The following is a 19857-nucleotide window of genomic DNA, read 5'->3' as shown; positions in this document are numbered from 1 at the left end:
TTGGGCCGTAAGGTGGTCAACTAGACGTGGTGTATAGGTTCATGCCTATATATATATATATATATATATATATATATATATATTTTTTTTTTTTTTTTGTCTGTGTTGGGTCTCTGTTGCTGCACGCGGGCCTTCTCTAGTTGCGGCGAGCGGGGGCTACTCTTCGCTGCAGTGCGCGGGCTTCTCATTGCAGTGGCTTCTCTTGTTGCAGAGCACGAGCTGTAGGCACGTGGGCTTCAGTAGTTGTGGCACGCGGGCTCTAGAGCGCAGGCTCAGTAGTTGTGGCCCACGGGCTTAGTGGCTCTGCGGCATGTGGGATCTTCCTGGACCAGGGCTGGAACCCGTGTCCCCTGCATTGGCAGGCGGATTCTTAACCACTGCGCCACCAGGGAAGTCCCGTGCCTATATTTTTTTAATGCACAATTATTTTAATGGCAGTGCTATTTATAATTTTTAAAAGGTGAAGATAAAGCAAAATTTCTAAGCATAGGTGAATGTTCAATCTCATTACAGTCACACAGCTCTTACAATGACATGTTCATGCCAATTTAAAAAAGATTATTATTAACATGAAACCACAAAATGAAAAGAATTGTTATTGAAGACACTCTGGGAAAACATTGTTTTATTAAATTCTCTCCTCAGGATGAATTCCCAGGCATGGAATTATTAAGTGAAAGTTGAAGGGCTTTATGGCTCTTGTTACCTTGTACTCAGTGGAGTTTCATAAATCAACATTTTCATTGAGATGGTATTTCTCAGCTTGCCTCCAAGGTCCGTGGTTTAACCCAGGAAAATACATGTCTGGGGCACAGCTCCTGCAAGGGCAGAAATGGCAGCTCACGTCCGGCTGCTGGCCTTACTCGGATCCTGTCACCCCTCTGCCCAGATCCCCGGCTGGCCTCTCCTCTGTCTCACGGTGAAACCACAGCCTGTCCCTGGCTCCCAGGGTCTGACCTTTCCTTCTCCCGTGCTGCCCCGCTCCCCCAGTGTTCCTGAACACCCTGTGTGCGCCATGGGGGCTCGACTCCGGCACGCTCCTCGCCCGGCACCCTTACCCAGCTATCCACGTGGCCGGCTTCTCCCGCGCCCCAACCATCCTATTTAAAGTCACACCCCTTGCCCGTCTCCACCGCTGCCCCTCCGCCTTCTCAGCTCGGCTGTTTGCCCCAACACACACCACCGCCTGACGTGCCGGGCACACGCGAGTTGTCTACATCCTTGTTTAGAACGTAAGCTCCGAGGGCAGTCTTCCGGCTGCGCTGCTGCGTAGTCAGTGCTAGCAGAGCATCGGGCGCAGGAACGAGTGCGTGAATGGTTGTCACAACTGGGGAGGCTCAAAGCCTGGTGATGCACAGTGAATCCCGAGGGAGAATGCCTGGGATCTGAGGAGACAGAGCTCAGAGGGCAGGAGCAGGCGGAGGGATCTGCGGATTTGCCTTCCCTGTGATCGGCTTTGACCGGTAGAGCGAGGCAGAGGCTGATACTGGTATCAAGTTCAAGCACATTTGATCCTTTGGGTCCCACTGCTCTTGTTCCCCCTCCCACCTGGCCAGCCTCCAAACAGGGTTGACTCTGGGCTCTGAAGAACACGTTTTTGGAATCCACATATGAAAGCAGGACAGAGAAGTAGAGGTGTCTCCTTGAAGCATTTTCTCTGGAGGCAGTGGTATGTGTGTGTCTGTGTGTCTGCGTCTGTGTGTGTGTGTGTATGTGTCTGTGTGTGTCTCTGTGTGTGTCTGTGCCTCTGTGTGTGTCTGTCTTCGTGTGTCTCTGTGTGTGTCTGTGTGTGTGTCTTTGTGTGTCTCTGTGTGTGTCTCTGTGTGTACATATCATAGAAGTGTGCTGCCCACTGTTGTCGGGCACTCCACCTCGAGCATGGGAATCTTTGTGAGGCCACAATGATCAACAACAACATCTGCTGTAATGTGTATTACTTGCTCAGGGAGTAAGTTCTGGGTTCAGTTAGTTTTCTAGGGAGTTTTTGTCTTGCACATGGATTTATGAAGTTCTTGTGGAGAGGCAGTGCCACGCAGAGGAACAAGCACATGCTTTGAGACTAGACAGATATGTATTTGACTTCCTCAGCCACTTAGGACCTGTGTGATCAAAATATTTCCTCATCTGGCTGAGACCTGGTTTTCCCAGCTGTATTCTCTTTGCATCTCAATTTATTTATCCATAAAATGGCCACAAAATGAAGTGTTTGCTTTGAAGGTGTTGTCTTGAAGATTAAATGATGTAAAAGGACCTAGAGGACACCTGGCACATAGTAGGTGCTCAATAAGTTAGGGTTTCCCAGCCTCAGTGATGATAAGCATCACCCAGGACTGGCTCTGGCTGCTGCCAAAAATATTAGTTTCCCTTCCCCTGTCCTCTTTTTGTACTTTATTCCCTCCAACTTTTTACTTTAGAAAATCTCAAACCTCAGAGAAGAATAATATAACGAACACTATATACCCTTCACTATATATTCACTAATATTTAGCAAAGTGCATTTTACCTTATTTGCACGTATTCTTTCTCTCTCTCCACATACACGTGCACACACACACAATTTTACTGACGCCCCATGTGAAAGTAAATTGCAGACCTTGTGACCTTCATCCCCAGGACTGCCACAGTGTGTACTCCTGCCCGACCAAACCCCACCTTTACATCCAAGAAGTTTTACGTGGATTCAGTTGTGTCATCTTAAGTACAGGCCATGTTCAGATTTTCCCTCTGCCCAAATGTTCCTGATCACTCTTATTTATTTACTCATTTAATTAAAATTTTTTTTAACATAGGTCCTTGTTGGTTATCCATTTTAAACATAGCAGTGTGTACATGTCAATCCCAAACTCCCAATCTATCCCTTCCCCACCCTTCCCCCCTGGTGACCATAAATTCATTCTCTAAGTCTCCGTTTCTGTTGTGTAAATAAGTTCATTTGTATCTTTTTTTTTTTTTTTAAAGATTCTGCATATCGTTGATCACTCTTTACTTGAGGGTCACTGTCGCTGAGTCTATTACAGGAACGTGTTATTTTTGAACCAAGTCTGACTCGCGGGCCCTTCTCTTTCTGATATGCTGGAGGTAGATCTTGTTGTCTGTCCCTAGAGATGCCTGGAGATGGCTGAAGACAGTTACCCCTCCAGATCCTCCCTCCCCCATCCCAGTCACCATCCCAGTCACCATCCTGATCCTCTGGGCTCTTTCCTGGTGGCCAACTAAACACGATGTGTTATTCCCAGAACTGGAGACCGAGGGGTCCAGCTTGGGTCTGACCCCTGAACAGGGGCTTGTGGCCTCCCTCTCAGGGGCAGCTGTACATCTTCAAATGCAGCCTCCGCTCACACTGTCGTGCTGAGCGTGGGTAAACTAAACAGCACTGCACTTTCTCATCAACAGCCAAACACCCCATCCAGTCCTTGGGCAATTAATGTCCTTGATTGGAATCCATGTGGAGAGAGAGACTGGAACTAATATATGCTGAGACCATGTGACACGCCAGGCCCTGGGGAGATGGACATGGGAAAGACACAGGCTGGCCTCTAGGGGAAGCTGACAGTAGAATCCTAGTGCCACCAAGTGTTAGCTGGACACGAAACCTCTCTGAGTCTCAACGTTCTCGTTTCTAGAAGGGGGCAACATTCCAACTCCCTGGGTCTGCTGGGAAGATTTAATAAGACAGCATGTGTGAGGGTTCTCAGCACAGTGTCCGGCACATGGTAGACTTCTGACTTGGGTGCTGAAGAATAAATGGAATTTGGGGGTAACGAAAACGTTCTGGCAATGGTTACACCACACTGTACTAAATACCACTGAATTTCACACTTTTTTATGAATTAAAAAGTTTATGAGCCATAGAAAAAAAATTGATTCCTTAAAATCAATTCTCATTAAGTTCCCTGTAAAACAGCTTACAGAAAACTTCCTTTCTCATGAACAGAAAATCACCATGCTTTTGGTCCAAGATATGTTGGGGTTTTTTCCTTTCTTCTTCAGATGACAGATAGATGGATGGAGCTGAATCTATGAACGCGTGTACTTGCCGCAAATGTGCAACGTAAATACAGAAGCGACGAACAGAAGACTCATAACCAATACTGGAACCGGGCCGACTTTGAGCCCCGGTGAATCCTCTGTTTAGAATCGCCACATCCCCCCAGTGCCGGCTGGGGTCGTGCGGCCTGCTCTCCTCTCCGCAGCTGGCGGTTTTCCTCTGCCAGACCGTGGATCTCGCCGCCTGGGCGGCCACTGCTCTGCTGGGAGAGCGCCCTGAGGAGACCACGTTAGTGCCACTGGGAGTCGGACGGGCATGCAGGAGACGGGAGGGCGGCAGGAAGCTGAAGTGGACAGCGGGGAAGCGGTGGAGCCCAGCGGCCGGAGAGACTGATGCAGGTTCACACTTTAAAAGGATGAAAACAGTGAATTTTGTTAACTGCATTTTACCGCAATAAAAAAAAAAGAGTAAATGAAGATTTTCCAGGCAGAAAAGGTGGATGGGAGGGATGGGAAGCACATCTGAGGCATAATAATACTTTTCTGAGAGTTACTGACGATGCTGCTGCAGGGCAGTCAGCGTCAAGGACGGAGCCTGTAGGCACTCGACTAGAGACTCTCTCATCCAGGGTGACTTTCAATGGGCTTTATGACCCAAGTCGTATTTCACGTTATTAGGCATCAAGAGAACCCGAAAGATTTTGTCAAACACTCTGCTAAGCTCGAGCCCAAGGTAAAGTCAGCCTGAGGAGAGTTGGAAGAAGTTGTATTCCAGTTGAGGGATGGAGCCGCAGGAATCAGCACAGTGGGTCCCAACACCTTCTGCCTCCTGGGGGAGGTTTAAAGAAAAACCTGTAAAAGTGCAATCCTGTAAAACAAAACAAAACAAAACTGAAATCCTGTAGAAGTGCACATGCCTGAATATTTTATCTTAAGCTCCTCAGCGAGGACCAGTGTACCAGCAGACTGACGTCCTGCACTCCCTGTCCTCTTAGGGGTCCAGGCACCCCCAGAGCCAAAGTCCCGCAGACCAACCGATCTCTAAAGGGCTCGGCTCTTCTTTTTAGAGGGCTGTGCGAAGCGACGTGAGTAGAAATGGAATAAGGCCCGAGAAAGCACAGACGTGTTAACAAAGCTGACGTTTTAAAACCAGTTTATTGTATTTTTACAATAATAAAAATAAATTAGTCATACACAAAAATAGTTGTCATTTTTGCTGAAAGGATTATTTACTCATCTAATTCGCCTCCGCCTCTTTAAGCAGTAATTGACACCGTACGGGTGACTTGGGGTGGATGGGGTATTCTGTGGGTTCCTCGCTCCTGGCTGTGCAGTTGACAACCCAGAGCTCCCACCCAGCAGCGTCCAGCGGGGGCCCTGGAGGCGTGGTCAGAGCAGTGAAGGCATCACCTCCCTTACACCCCTCCCTGCCCTTGCCAGGGGACCCTGCCTCCCTCACAGCTCTAAGCCAGCCTCCCGAACAACTTCCTGCTGGTGATTCTAAGGAACGAGGCAAGACAAAGAGAAGGGATGAAAAAGACCCTCCCAATTCCTTCTTCAAATGTTTGAGGATGAGGAGATGGCAGATTACATGAGCAAATATGATATTCAAGGTGGAAAGGTGGCAATCCAGAGAGACCTGTTTCAGGTATAATCCAAGGGGTAAAAACACCTGAATGAGTCGAAAAGCAGAGTCGTTTATATTCGATCTTAAAACCCAGGAATTTGGCTAATCAGTATGCTAAACTGTAACTATGGACTTGGAATAAGACATCACGTGCAGCAACTTTCCAGGAAACTGGGTTAGTAGTATCAAATAATTTTACACAAATGTGGATCGAATATGTAAATAAATACCTATTAGATCCCTTTAAAATTAACATATTCTAAATAATAGAACTATTTTGGTGTAGTGACTCATTCTGCCGGTAGAGTTCAGAATACACATTTCCTATAAACATCTTGTATTTACAAAGGACAAAATAATAAGTTATAACAAAGTATATCCTTCCATCAAACTGAATGGTGGGGATCTGGGGGTCAAGGTGGAAATTACGTAACAGAATGGCTTCTCTCTCACTGAGGCAAGGGGCTCAACGTCTGGAAGATGCTAAGAAAGCTGGCTGGAGAATCCCACCCTGTGGGGGTCACTGTTCCTCAGCAAGATGGCAGTCTCCCACTGTTACCCACCGCATAGAAAGAACCAGGAGTGTGGTTGAGAGGGGAGAGAATGACATAGCTCCAGCAAAGGCGCAAGAAAGCGAAGTGAGTGGAGAAAGTGAGATGGTATTCAAAGGGTGCTAGTCTAGTCGAGGTTCTGCCCCCATCAAGGTGTGTGGCCCTGGGCAGGGAACTAGCCATCGGGACAACTGGTTACTCATCTATGAAGCAGGACCAGACAGGGCAGCTCTGACCAACTGGCTAGTGGTTCTCCGAGGTATGAGGCCACGTTCAGCCCTGGAGAGGGGTGCGCCACTGGGTTCAAAATGGTAGAAATGGGAAGTACGTGTGCCGTGTACTTGCCATCCCAGACCAGGTGAATCACTAGAAGCTGTTCTACTTACAGAGTCACCAAAGTCCAGATTGGAGAGAATCTTAAAAGTCCTGTTGCCCCAGCTGCGTGCTCGAATCCTCCCTTCAGCATCCATGACAGATGGCCATTAAGCCTCTGCTGAGACCTCCAGGGACGGGTCAGTCCCCACCAACCACAGAGCGCTCTACCTTCTGAAGGCTCTCGCTTGTAGAAAGGTGGTTCTTCTGTAAGAAGTAACATGTGTCTCCCTGCAGCTTTTACCTTCTGGTCCTAGGATGGCTCTCCTCCGGGCTAAACATTCTCATGAAGTCCTTTCCACTGCTTCTCAGAGTCTGCGCCCCTCGTCAGGATTGGGCGTGCTCATCTGAATGTTGTATGTTACCAATATTCTTTTTAAAGTTTCCAACAATCACAAATACGGTTCACCAACATTTTCTCCTTATGTAGCCTAAATGTCGTGTGGTGTGTGTGTGTGTGTGTGTGTGGTGTGTGTGCGGTGTGTGTGCGGTGTGTGTGTGTGGTGTGTGTGTGTGTGTGTGGTGTGTGTGTGTGGTGTGTGTGTGTGTGTGTGGTGTGTGTGTGGTGTGTGTGTGTGGTGTGTGTGGTGTGTGTGTGTGGTGTGTGTGTGTGTGTGGTGTGTGTGTGGTGTGTGTGTGGTGTGTGTGTGTGTGGTGTGTGTGTGGTGTGTGTGTGTGTGTGTGTGTGTGTGTGTTTGGGGGTAGTTCCATCCCACTTTCTTGACTCACACTGAACTTCATCCACTGTAACTCTTGCATCTCCCCCACCTTGTACTTGCATTGTTTTCTGTTTTAATCCAAAGGTGGGACTTTATGTTGCTTCCTGGTGAATTTTGAAGATCCCAGGTTTCGTTCTAGTCTCCCAGACTTTTTTTGGTACTAGAACGTGTCATTCAAGCGTTACCTCTCCAGCTTCTTGGCATCCACCAATTTCATCAGGAAGGTGTCTAATTTCCCATCTAAGCCACGTAAAGAGTGTTTCATATGGCAGGATCAAATGTTGGCCTCCACCTGCCAGGCTGATAGAGGTTCCCTCAGGTTTGACTATTCAGCCTGTTCAAGGGAAGTCATGTTTCTTTTTACCACTGATATTTGTGTCTTTGACATTAGAAAGCAGATATTCAAATTCTAAAGTGGCTATATTAAAGAAAAAGAGAGCCACTGGTTTAGAAAGTTACTAGTAACATCTGGGTTTCTCTCCCTGCCACACAGCTTGACAAAAAGAAATGAAGCCAGTGTCCCTCATTTTCATCCCTCTGGAAGGTCATTCTTTTTAAAGGAAAGAGTGTTGAATGCTAAACACTTTGAGGGTGAGTAAACGATACACATTCCAAGAGCCCTGGGTCAGAGAATTAAGGCAACGGGACAGATGGGGACAGTTCTGAGCGCTTCTGTCACACTGCACCTCCTCTAGGGCGGGCATTGGCCCTGCTCATCTGGCTTCCCCACCAGCTCGCAAGCAGGGGGCACTGTACACGCCGTTAATGAAATGAACTGACGCCATCTAGTGGCCAAGTTTACAAGATTTTTTTTTTTTTTTTAAATGCCCTATTTCTTATGCTGTTCCTTTTCTAAGGGGAGAAAGGCGAGTCTACGTGAGATGGGGAGAATGGACTGCACTGAATGGCTTTTGCCTAGGCTGCAAGAGGCACACTTTTCTTTTCTAATAAGTGATAGTAAAAAAAAAAGCAAACTATTTCTGTTTGCAGTTTTGTTGATTTTTTTGTGAGAAAAACACAGAACAGTTTTAATTTATCTAATTTCAAAATTCAGAGCAGGGACTGAGGCAATCTGGTACACAGAAAAAAAAAGCTGTATTAAAATGTAAATTTCATTTCTGCATCATAGCCAGTTAAGGGACAAGGCAGAGGACTGAGACGGAGATGGTGGGTCATGGGAAGGAGAGGATGAGATAAGGGGACAAGAAAATGAGAAAGAGGCATCTCTGGAGGGAGAAAGGAACATTGTCACTGAAAATACTAAAGGACATTATCATGTGTGTTGTGCTAAGAACAAAGGCATTTAGACGTTGATATAAGAAACAAGGAGATTAGTAAAAATTGGATTTCCAAGTCAAGCTGATAAAAGCCCTCATCTAGCAATTTATAAGCTTTCCAGACATAAATGAATTCCAAGATTAACTCAACTATTTGTTGCAAGAGAAAAAAGACCCCTAGTTTCAGTACTTCTTTCCCCTGAAGACATGGGGTTGATTTATTTGCTCCTATCCAATTCCACAACTGGCAGGATGGCCGTTCTCATGAGAGGACCACTGTCCCTTTAAATAACTTTTAGGTGACATTTAGGAGCCACAGGACACTGCTGGATGTCAAAGAGACAAAGCCGTCACCCAGCCCAGTCGTGAGAATCCTGAGTTGGAAGGACCCAGGATGCTCACCTCCCACTTGGTGGAGAAATCTCTTTTAGGCTGGAGAGCTCACTCATTAGGACACCATACCTTTGTTGCACTGGGCAGCCTGGATGGCTAGAAGGTTTTCCCACAATCTGAGCTGAAATCAGCCTTTCTGCTCTTCCACCCATTGATCTTGCTCTGTCCTCCAGCAGGTAAAGAAAGCTTCCTCCAAAGAATCCTTCAAATGACTGGCTTGTACAGCAACATCTGAGAGCAGTTGCATAAAGGAAACCCTCCCTTGGGACGAGAAGCAAAGGCAAGTGGCGAGAGGGAAAAAGTGGGTGCTGGATGGAAACCAGCCATATGCTTGGCCTCTCTGGTCTGTCTTTGCTTGGTGGGCCCAGGAATCTGGGCCTCTGTCCTGCTGCTTATTGCATGAGTTACGTAAGGATCAGGAGAGATAGGGTGCTTTGGGGGAAATGATGGCTGGGGCTCTCCAGAAAGAGAAGGTCACATAAAAAGGCCAAATAGAATTTCTGAAAGCTCAAGGATAGTGGGAACCTAAGGGAGTGTGCAAGACTGAGCTGGTGATACTTCTTCCAAAAGCTGCAAATCATCACCAAATTAGCAGATTTTTGGGTTAAAGGGCTCACGGGAGAAACTCAGTTGCTATGAATTTCAAAGCAAATGCTTATTTTGAAAGGGAAATACGCCCAGGACCATAGTACTAAATAGATAAATTTTCTATACACTTCCAATTTGTTCAGCCTGATTATTTTTCTTAGTGGGTGTAAGAATATATATATATATATATATATATATATATATATATACACGTCCCCCCTTCTTTATCCTCACTGATTCTTCAGATAGCTCATCTTTCATATGCACTGCATTCCCCTTCCAGCCACAGGCCTCGGGAACTACAGAGTTACGTGAAGTGAATCAGGGAAGACCCTGCCGCTGGGGCCATCGTGGAGGAGTTCACAGCCCCTTTTCCCAGGCTGGCTGCATTAATATAGATCTTAGTGCTCACATCTGGGAGGGGGAATATGGGTTGTGAGTCATGGGGGAAGGGAGGGATGAAAAGTCACAGAGAGACATCTGCAAAACAAACCAGAAAGACCCAAAGGAGACTCTTGCTAATATAAATATAGGGCTTTTGCTGGGACAGGTTGGTTAGACTTTCCACTGGGTGATGTGTGGGAAAGGACCCAGAAGAGATGGCTGAGGAAGGGATGAGAGCCCAGGGGACAGAGCTGTGTGCTCTGGAAATCTGCTCTGGGAGACAAAAGGCCAAAGGGTCCACAATGTAGGATTCCATGGGCGGCATGTACCACTGGGGAGAGGAATCAGAATTTCAGGCAATCACCTTTCTACCCCAATGGCTTTCTTACCTCATGGCACAGTTCCATTAAGGATGGGGTTTAAGAAACTGTGCGGAGTCCTGTCACCAGGACCTGTGACTTTGTGGGGGAAGGGAAAAAAGAAACAGACTCCTGAAACAACTGAGCACAGGAGATAAAGACTTGATTTTTGGCCCGAGGAAAGAATTCAAAGGTCTGGGCTTTGTTTGCTGAATGGGAAACTTCTCAGCCTCTAGGTCTGAAATGAAGCCACATACTGCAGACCTAAGCCTTCTGGACAGGCCTCGGGGTGACGGCTTTGTGGTCAGACGACTGGGGTCAGGACTCAGCTCTGTCACTGAATGGGTCAATTACCTGCTAACGTGGCAGGTAGGTTACCTAAGTTCAGTCTCAGTTTCCTTGTCAGTGAAATGGGGACAAGATTCATTCCCTGACTCCCATTCTGGAGCGCTGTGCTCACAGCCGCTAATGAGCTAATATCTCTGAATACACCTGCAAAGCAATAAAGCTCTAAACTGGCATGAGATATCTGTGTCACAAGGCTGGAAAAGAGCCTAATGTCTTTGAGAGTAAAAATAGGCACAGGCGAGCTGAGGTAACAGAGGGATGCAGGCATCCTAGCAAGGCTTAGGGGGGCTCTGGGGTGGGGGGACTGTCTCCTCTGATTCTCCAAGGGGCGCTGGTATTAGAAAGGCCAGCAGCACTGGGGCTAGGCAGTGCCCAGACAGGGCCTGACTGCTGACTTAGAAAGTGCCAGGACGGGAGTCGGCCGAGAGCTGCACGCAGTCCCCACCGCTCGGTCTGCAGAGAGCGCAGGTGCCAGGTCTCTGAAGGAGGGGTCAGCAGTTCACGGTGATGCTCAAAGGACAACTGTGGCCTTGCTCCTGGGCACCGTGTGTACACTTTATGAAGGTGGGGTGCTGACTAAGTTGGCTGGCAGCTCCACAGGCCAGGGAGCCCCCAGGAGGGGCAGCAGTCAGCCAGTCCCACTGCTCACAGACTCCCTGACCTGCCCACGGTTGCGGAGCGGGGTGTTATCTGCTCCCCAGGAAGCCCGAGTGCCTGTTGGCCACGCGCGTGCAGGAGACACAGCAGGCGGTCTTGTAGTAGTTGTAGACGCAGAGCCTGGCCTGGACCACCACGTTGCAGTTGTAGTACCTGTCCTTGCAGTTTTCATCTGTAGCAGAGGAGAACAGAAAAGACTCTCTGAGCACGAGGGGCAGCCTGGACTTAGGGAAGGAGGAAGGGCGGTGGGTGTGGCTCTTCATCCCGGTCCTGCTGTTTATTACTGATGGGAGGTGTGAGTGTGGGCTGAGAGCTTATATTTTTTTCTTCATCTTTAAACATGCAGTTGAAATCTATCTACTTTGGCCATAAGGATGCTGGAACCAAATCTCTGAGTGCATTGCTGTTTTAATCAATTCCCATGTAAGTTTATCTGTTGATGGGTGGCTTGGATTGCCATCTGTGTTATTAAACTATGAAATATATACCCAAAGGATGCTGACCCCCTTCAACTCCATGACTAGGCACAAGGTCACAGAGAGACAGAGATGAATCTGGCATTTTCATACCAGAGAACAGGACGGAGCTTGAGAAAGATGAATATTTTACTCCAAGATAGGACTCCCTACTTACCAACTTCAGGGACGCAGTCCTGAGGGTTACAAGATTCTTTCTCTTCTGGTTTCAACTGAGGGTCACAGAGGTTACTGAGGGTCATCTCATCAGACAGACAGCGCACTTCCCGGACGCGGAAGCCTCCCTGGCAGCTCTTGGAACACTGCCCGGGGAAAGGAAGAAAGTTAGACTTCTTGATAGCCCATTAGCTCAGCACACGGGAGAAGACAGATATTAGAAAATTTCAGACATCTACCAAAGGAGACAGAGTATTAAACTCCCCTGCACCTAGCAACCAGCTTCAACACGCATCCACTCATGGCTAGCCATGTCTCGTCTGTACCCACCCAGGTCCATTATTTTGAAGCAAATCTAGATATCATATCACTTCTTCCATAATATTTCTGTCTGTAGCTCTAAAAAACAAAGACTCTTAAAAAATTACCACGATACCATTATTACACCTAGAAATCAACAATAGTTCCTTATCTTCAAAGATATATTCAGTGTTCCTATTTCCATTTGCCTTGTGAATCTCAATTTTTTTAACAGAGTTTTTTTTGGGGGGGATCAGGTCTGTATATTGCAGCTGGTTGACGTGCCTTTTACGACCCTTAATCCACGGGTTCCCCTCCCCGGTGTTTCTTCTCCCTTATACTTTATTTGTTGGAGGAACTGAGTCATTTGTCCTGTAGAGTTTCCCATAGTCAGGATTTTGCTGACTGCATCCCCATGGTACTGTTTGACATGTTCCTCTGTCTTCCGCATTTCCTGCAAATTGGAAACTGGATCCAGAAGAGGCCTTAACAGGTGCAGATTTGATTTTTTGTCGTGAGACTGCTTCATAGGATGTGTATGGTTGTCTCTCTTTGGAGGGGGCCAGCAGCCACTGGTGAGCAGATCCATTAGTTCATGTGGGGTTGAAAAATGGTGATAATATCCTAACACCTCTTCTTCTTTTATAAGCTGAGAATCCAAAGAATCCCTACCCCTTCCTCACATATATTTACTCTCTGGTTACCCAGTGGTATGGCTTGTTTAGGAGAGACAGGGTAAATTCTTGACTATTTTCTTTTATTTATCAGTTTTCAGAATAATGAGTTGGTTCCCCTAGCATCCTCCAATGGTGGAACCTCTAATTAGTTTTTTTTATCATTACAAACTTATTATAGATGGATGGATTTAAACATATGTGATGTATTTCATTAAATCCATGGTAGTTATAATTATTTTTTGTTTGTTTGTTTGCGGTACGCGGGCCTCTCACTGTTGTGGCCTCTCCCGTTGCAGAGCACAGGCTCTGGACGCGCAGGCTCAGCGGCCATGGCTCACGGGCCCAGCCGCTCCGCGGCATGTGGGATCTTCACAGACCGGGGCACGAACCCGTGTCCCCTGCATCGGCAGGCGGACTCTCAACCACTGCGCCACCAGGGAAGCCCGGTAGTTATTATTTTTACTGATGCCCCATCAATGGCTATCAGTTATTATTTTCACTGATGCCCCATCAATGGCTATCAGGAGCCCAAAAGTTGGTTCTTGAGCCCTTTGGACATGAACTCGTCTTTGAGACTCTCCTTGCTACCTGGTATGAAAAGACATCCCGATCTAATTTATACCTATAACAGTCACAGACCTGGAATCAGCCATTTCTCTAAGAATTCTTGGCTCCTTGTAGTGGGGAGTGGCATTTTGAAACCGTATTCTGGTGGATAGGCATGCCGTTTGCTACTGGGTTGGTCATTGTTTCCAGGCTCTTTCAGTGGATAAAACAGGGAAAAAAGTTTTTTAAGATAAATTAATTTGTGAGTTCATACTGATATTTCTAAGTCAAATTCAGGACAACAGGATTTTCACTTAAATCTCTTCTACTTTTGGTCTGTATCTTCTTTCTCCTAAGTTAAGAATCCTATTTCTCAAGGATACTGGGGATAATAGAGCTCTCCTATCACACTAGCATATTTACTGGTACATATATTATCACAGTACCATAAAGTAGATTATTCATTTACGTTATCACCCATTATACAACCAATCATCTCAGAACACAGGACACCAGCTATCACTAAAAATGTGATTATTGCAAACACTACAAACATTTTTCTGCAGTCCTTTTTGTCCTTAGGGATGGATAGTCAAATTACTATGGTTTACAGCCACATGCAAGGGTGCTGATGCCACCAACTGCATACATATTTAGGTTAATTTGTTTCATTGCATTTTCCATTTTTAGGGATTTCTTTTTTTAAAAGAATAATTTTGTTAAAAAAATTTTTTTTTTTGGCTGCGTTGGGTCTTCGTTGTTGTGCGTGGGCTTTCTTTAGTTGTGGCGTGCAGGGGCTACTCTTCATTGTGGTACGTGGGCTTCTCATTGCGGTGGCTTCTCTTGCTGTGGAGCATGGGCTCTAGGCGCGTGGGCTTCAGTAGTTGTGGCACGTGGGCTCTAGAGCGCAGGCTCAGTAGTTGTGGCGCACGGGCTTAGCTGCTCTGCGGCATGTGGCATCCTCCTGGACTAGGGCTCGAACCTGTGTCCCCTGCGTTGGCAGGAGGATTCTTAACCACTGCACCACCAGGGAAGTCCCTGTTTTATAATTATATAAAATATTTACTTAGTTCCAAACTCAAAATTTATAAAACAAGGTAAATTAAAAAATGTCTTGCTTCCATCATCTTTGCTACTATAGTAACTATATATTTCATATTAGTTTCAGTTCACTTATTTATTTTTAAATTTACATGCAGAAAAATTCAGTTTTTGTGGTGCACAGTTCTGAGTTTTGACAAATTCAGAGAGTCATGTATCTCCCACTGCAAACAAGACAGAACTTTCATCACACACAACGAATCCTCTTGTGTTGTCCCTTTGTAGTGAGATTCACCCGGCTCCATCCTCTGGCAATCACTGATCTGGTCTCTGTGCCTATAGTTTTTCCTTTTGCAGAATATTATGTAAATGTAATCATACAACATACAGTTTTGGGGGGGCTCTTTCTTTCATTTAGCAAAATGCATCTGAAGTTCCTCCAAGTCGTGGGAGGTATCAGTTCATTCGTTCTTGCTGCTGAGTGGTACCCCATTGTTTGGACGCACTGCATTTTGTTTATCCACTGACCTGCTGAGGGACATCTGGGTTGTTCCCAGGCAAGGCAGGTGTCTTTGGAGTTGGTGGCCTTTGACGTGGCCTGGTGAGTTTGGCCCTTTCTAGACTCTCTAAGCAGAATGGCAGAAGAAAATAGTGATCTGTTCCTGCTTTCTCAAGGGCCTTGGTCAATATCAAAATAATAAAATGGTAGTTCCCAGAAGTTGGCAAAACATCTTTGAAACTCAACACCTCCTTTATGCCCATTTGCACCCAAGGTGTGGTTCACCACATACCCAAATGGCTGCCATACACTGTCTGAAAACAGAATTCTCAGCTTTTATCCACATATTTTATAAGAAAATCCCTTTGATCACCTTTGAATGATTTTGAGGAAGGCTCTGGCCTCTACTCTGGAGTCACCTACAGCCACTGCTTGACGATCTTCCCTGACAAAAAGCAGAACGAACACTGGCCCCCTTGTGTCCAAGTCATGTGAAATGGTCACTGGGAACGATGACCTCAGGAATTTTTCTGTTTTAGGAAGTTTCTTAACAATAAACTCTTTCACTTGAAAAAAAAAAAAGAACTTTATCACTGTTTCCATCCTTTTCCATTTCATTCCTTACTAACCTAGTTCTCTATTCACTCTGTCTCTCTGTAGCTCTGTCTTTCTTCATTTACCCTCCTTCCGTACAAAAAAGGATTTGAGATGGCTTAAGAAATACACAAGAGGGCCACAAGACAAAAAATAAGTGAGGAAACTGGGGTAAAAAGAAGATAAAAGTAGGAAAGAGAAAGAGAAGCCAGAGAACATTAGCACCTATAAGTCACTTTGTATATTCTGATAAACTCTCTCTCAGAGATGGGCCACAGTTTTGGCTCTGAGTTTCCTAGTAGCCAATTCAAAGAGAAAAACAGGATCAGTCCCATAATCCATATTGTCTATAGGATTTTTAAAAAAGTGTACAACACACACACACACACACACACACACACACACACACACACACACACACACACACACACACACACACACACACACAGGTATGGAGGCCTGACAGAAATTCCTCCAGTGGGATTTATAACAAGATCACTTCATGATGTATTCTCAACAGCATCCCTGAATCCTTTCAGCCATCAAACTTCTGCAGCAGTATTTCTCAAAATGTTGGTTACACCTGTAGCCAACTCACCTAAGGAGCAAATTCCTTGGCCACGTTGGACCCAGAATCGGCCATTTCAAACAGATCCCCTCTGATTCTTATGCACACAAAAATTTGAGAGTCACTATTTTATGGCCTCTATAGTTTAGAAATCAAGATTGTCTCAGTCTCAGGCTCCCCACTCCCCGCCAAGCAGGCTGAGTCCAGGGCACCCTGGCTGTGACCAAGTAGAGCTGATTGCTGCAGGGAATCTACTCGAGGGCTGAGCCCAGTGCCTGGTACCCAGTAGGCGGCTCAACAGTGCGGGGGGAGGGGGGAAGCATAATGATGTACCAACACAACCTCTACCAAAAGCACCGGGACTTACCATGCTCCATTCTGTGTTAAACCATTTGGCTCCGCAGGGCTTGAGGTGGCAGGATTGCTGGCTGGGGGGTCTCTCCAGGAAGGAACATTCATAGGGTTCCAGCACTTCAAAGGTGTCAGCGTTCTTCCTAACACAAATCACCTCCCTCTGTTGGGTCCCGCTCCCACACTCGACGGAACACTGGAGAAAGAAGCAGAGAAAGATGGGTGCCACGTGACGGAAAGGGGACGAGAACTGCCATCCATTGAGCGATGTTTACCAGAGCTTACCATCATTGATTCAGTGAGGAAGAGCCCGAGGGTGCCCGGAAAACACTTCTGGAGGAAAAGTTGCACACAGATTCCAGTTTTCCTAACACTTCTGTGTCTGGAATGGAGAGTGGGTGCCCTGAGTTCTCACAGCTCGAGGATGCTGGCTGCTGAGATCCTGGCACCCTCAGTGAAATGTGAGTGAGATAGTGTCCCGTAGGCTTTCCCACAGAACATACCAGCCAGTCAGTTTGGTTTTGTCTGGTAGACTCCTGACACCTCTCACTGTAAAACAATGAACTACCATTCTAGTTTATCTGCTGGTCTTTTAGGGGAGGGAACTGGGAATGATTTCATTTCCCAGAGTCTGCATGCCTCTGGATGAAGGGCTACATTAAAATTCTTTGGGACACACAAAGCTGAGAAGACCACAGGCTTGGGACAATGTCCCCTGGTCAGCCCTCCGCTCCCAACAGGGCAGCCAGCAGGAAGGCTTTGTCCGCGGAGTCCAATCCCCTGGCTTCTTACTTGGAGCTGAAGCTCGCTGCGGTTGCGGCCACGAAGAAGCCAGTCAGATAATGACACGTCTTGGTTCATTGTGTTAGGTTATGGAAATACGATGCATGTAACCGCCTATAAGTTATTCCATTTAGTATCTATTACTTTGTAAAATGTTTTTTATTTATGTTTGGTACACTCTTAATACCTTTTGATTAGAAAATTTTACAAGCTGTGATCTATATACTTTTAAAGACTTTAAAGAAGCTCTTGCCTTTATGAATAGCCTGTAAACATGTCTACAGCTGAAACTCAATATTATCCTTGCTGCTGTATGCAGGCACATGGTGAAACAAAAACAGAGTGGAAAAACCCACGTCACTACCCAGCAAAAGTACCCCAAACCCAAGGCAACAGACAATGGATTATTCACACAGGGCATAGTAAACATCTCCATCAGCAATTTCCACTTTGTGCCTTCTTTCTTCCATCTTCACAGACATCCAGAAAACTACAAGGCTTCTTAGTTTTGGGACTGTCTGCTCAGATGTTAGAGAGTAAATGTGATCCAGACACAGGGGCAGACAAGAAGGCTGCTCTTAATAGCTAAAGACTGTGAAAGAACCATCCCCCCCAGTCCCCCACAAGAACTAAGACAATCTAAGGGTGAAGTAAACCCAGAATTGACAGGGAAGAAAGAAAGCATCTGCGCATGAATAATAGACCTGGTGGAATATCTTAGGAATAAGAGTTGGGCTACTTTGTCTCCAGAGTAGAAAAAGACTCCCCAAGCCTGACAGGTCTCATTCTCTTGGGCTGGCTTCTCCACCGGCCTCAAAAGGACCACTGCTAGCACCTGTGCTCACAACTTCCCAGGGAGTCTCTTCCCCTAAGTCCACGTGAAAAGTCCCAGGAAAGGACTCCATTTGGCTCGGTTTGGGTCACATGTCCATCCTGGACTAATCACTGTGACCGGGCCAGTGGGGTGTTCAAGAGGCCAACTCTCATTCAAACCACGTGTCTGGAAGGAACATTTATTTTTATATCCTGAAGTCAGTTAATGTTTAAGACTTTCTTTCAACACATAAGCATGCTCTATTTCATTTTCTTTGGGGATAATATCAAATTCCCAGGGCAGGGAGGTGCCAGCAGGCTCTGATAGTCTTATAAATTCAGAACGAAAACCTTGTCCACAATCAATCATGTCCTGACCCTTTGGATGACAGGCAATAAATCCCATGTTTCTAATCTTAGCAGAGATAAATGCTGCCTTCACCAGGATTCATGCGACTCTCAGTTCTCTGAGTAGGTCTGGAGTCAATAGGACACCCACAGGTCAAAAAGACCTGAATCGGGCTTCCCTGGTGGCGCAGTGGTTGAGAGTCTGCCTGCCGATGCAGGGGACGCGGGTTCGTGCCCCGGTCCGGGAGGATCCCACATGCCGCGGAGCGGCTGGGCCCGTGGGCCATGTCCGCCGGGCCTGCGCGTCCGGAGCCTGTGCTCCGCAACGGGAGAGACCACAACAGTGAGAGGCCCGCGTACCGCAAAAAAAAAAAAAAAAGACCTGAATCCTGCTCCCCTTTCTTCTTCCTCAGACATTGGTGGACGTGTGAGTCGAACTGCACTGTTTATCTTCTCTGAGTGAAGGCTGTTATGATCCAGTATTACGATTTCACACAGGACTCTTCCCATTGCCTCAGTTTCCATGAATACTTGGTGTAATTAGTGTCCCATACACAGTCTGCTTCTGAATTATCTTTGGGGTGTAGATCCTAGGTGTTTTGCTACCAACAATGAGATAGAAACACTGGCAGAAAAAATAATAAACATGGAGAAAGGGAACTAATATTTATTAAGTACTCCCCACGTCCTAAGCAATGACCCTTTTATTTTTATTTCTTTATTATTATTATTATTATTTTTTGTGGTACGCGGGCCTCTCACTGTTGTGGCCTCTCCCATTGCAGAGCACAGGCTCCGGACGTGCAGGCTCAGCGGCCATGGCTCACGGGCCCAGCCGCTCTGTGGCATGTGGGATCTTCCCGGACCGGGACATGAACCCATGTCCCCTGCATCGGCAGGCTGACTCTCAACCACCGCGCCACCAGGGAAGCTCAGCAATTACCCTTTTATATACAGTGTCTAATGAAAACCCAATAGCAACTCTAAAAACTTGATATCATTATCCTCATATTTGGATGAGGAAACAGGCTCAGAGAGGTTAAATTACCTGCCCCAACTCAGAGAACTAAGGCGATGCAGAACTGGGATCCGTTATCAAGTATGTCTAACTCTGATACCGACTTGGGTAGCACTGGAAGTACTTGAATTCTTTCTTTTCTGAATTTTTAAATATTTTACACTTTGTATTATAAAAATATTAAGGAAATTTGAGAAGAAAACACTTGCCCATGTTGTTTATATAAAAAACTATACTTTGAAGTGGTTGAGATAGGGTTCATATACTTTCATATTCTGTTTTTCACTTGCCTTTATATTATATGTATTTTCCACATCTTCCTAATTATCATTGTTCTTGTTACGTATCTTAATGAGTTACGATATACCATAATATCCCTAACCATCATGCTATCATGAACATCTCTGTTGAAAAAACTGTTTTTT

General features: G+C 46.1%; 1 protein-coding gene across 2 annotated transcripts in view; it reads right to left on the bottom strand.

Moving 5' to 3' along the window:
* Positions 1–5123: 5123 nt before the first annotated feature.
* THSD4 (thrombospondin type 1 domain containing 4) overlaps positions 5124–19857 on the bottom strand; it is a 571321-nt gene continuing 556587 nt past the window's right edge. For both annotated transcript variants that reach the window (XM_019949134.3, XM_019949138.3), the window contains exons 16-18: positions 16487–16666; positions 11896–12040; positions 5124–11434 (exon numbers count right to left, since the gene is read on the bottom strand). In XM_019949134.3, coding sequence (XP_019804693.2) covers positions 11292–11434; positions 11896–12040; positions 16487–16666 — 468 coding nt within the window. In that variant the 3' untranslated portion in view covers positions 5124–11291. The remainder of the gene's footprint in view (positions 11435–11895; positions 12041–16486; positions 16667–19857) is intronic.

This window comes from Tursiops truncatus, chromosome 2 (genome assembly GCF_011762595.2).
Source record: "Tursiops truncatus isolate mTurTru1 chromosome 2, mTurTru1.mat.Y, whole genome shotgun sequence".
Classification (NCBI taxonomy): domain Eukaryota; kingdom Metazoa; phylum Chordata; class Mammalia; order Artiodactyla; family Delphinidae; genus Tursiops; species Tursiops truncatus.
The sequence above is the reverse complement of the archived record's forward strand: the minus strand, read 5'-3'. Positions and strand labels throughout refer to the sequence as shown.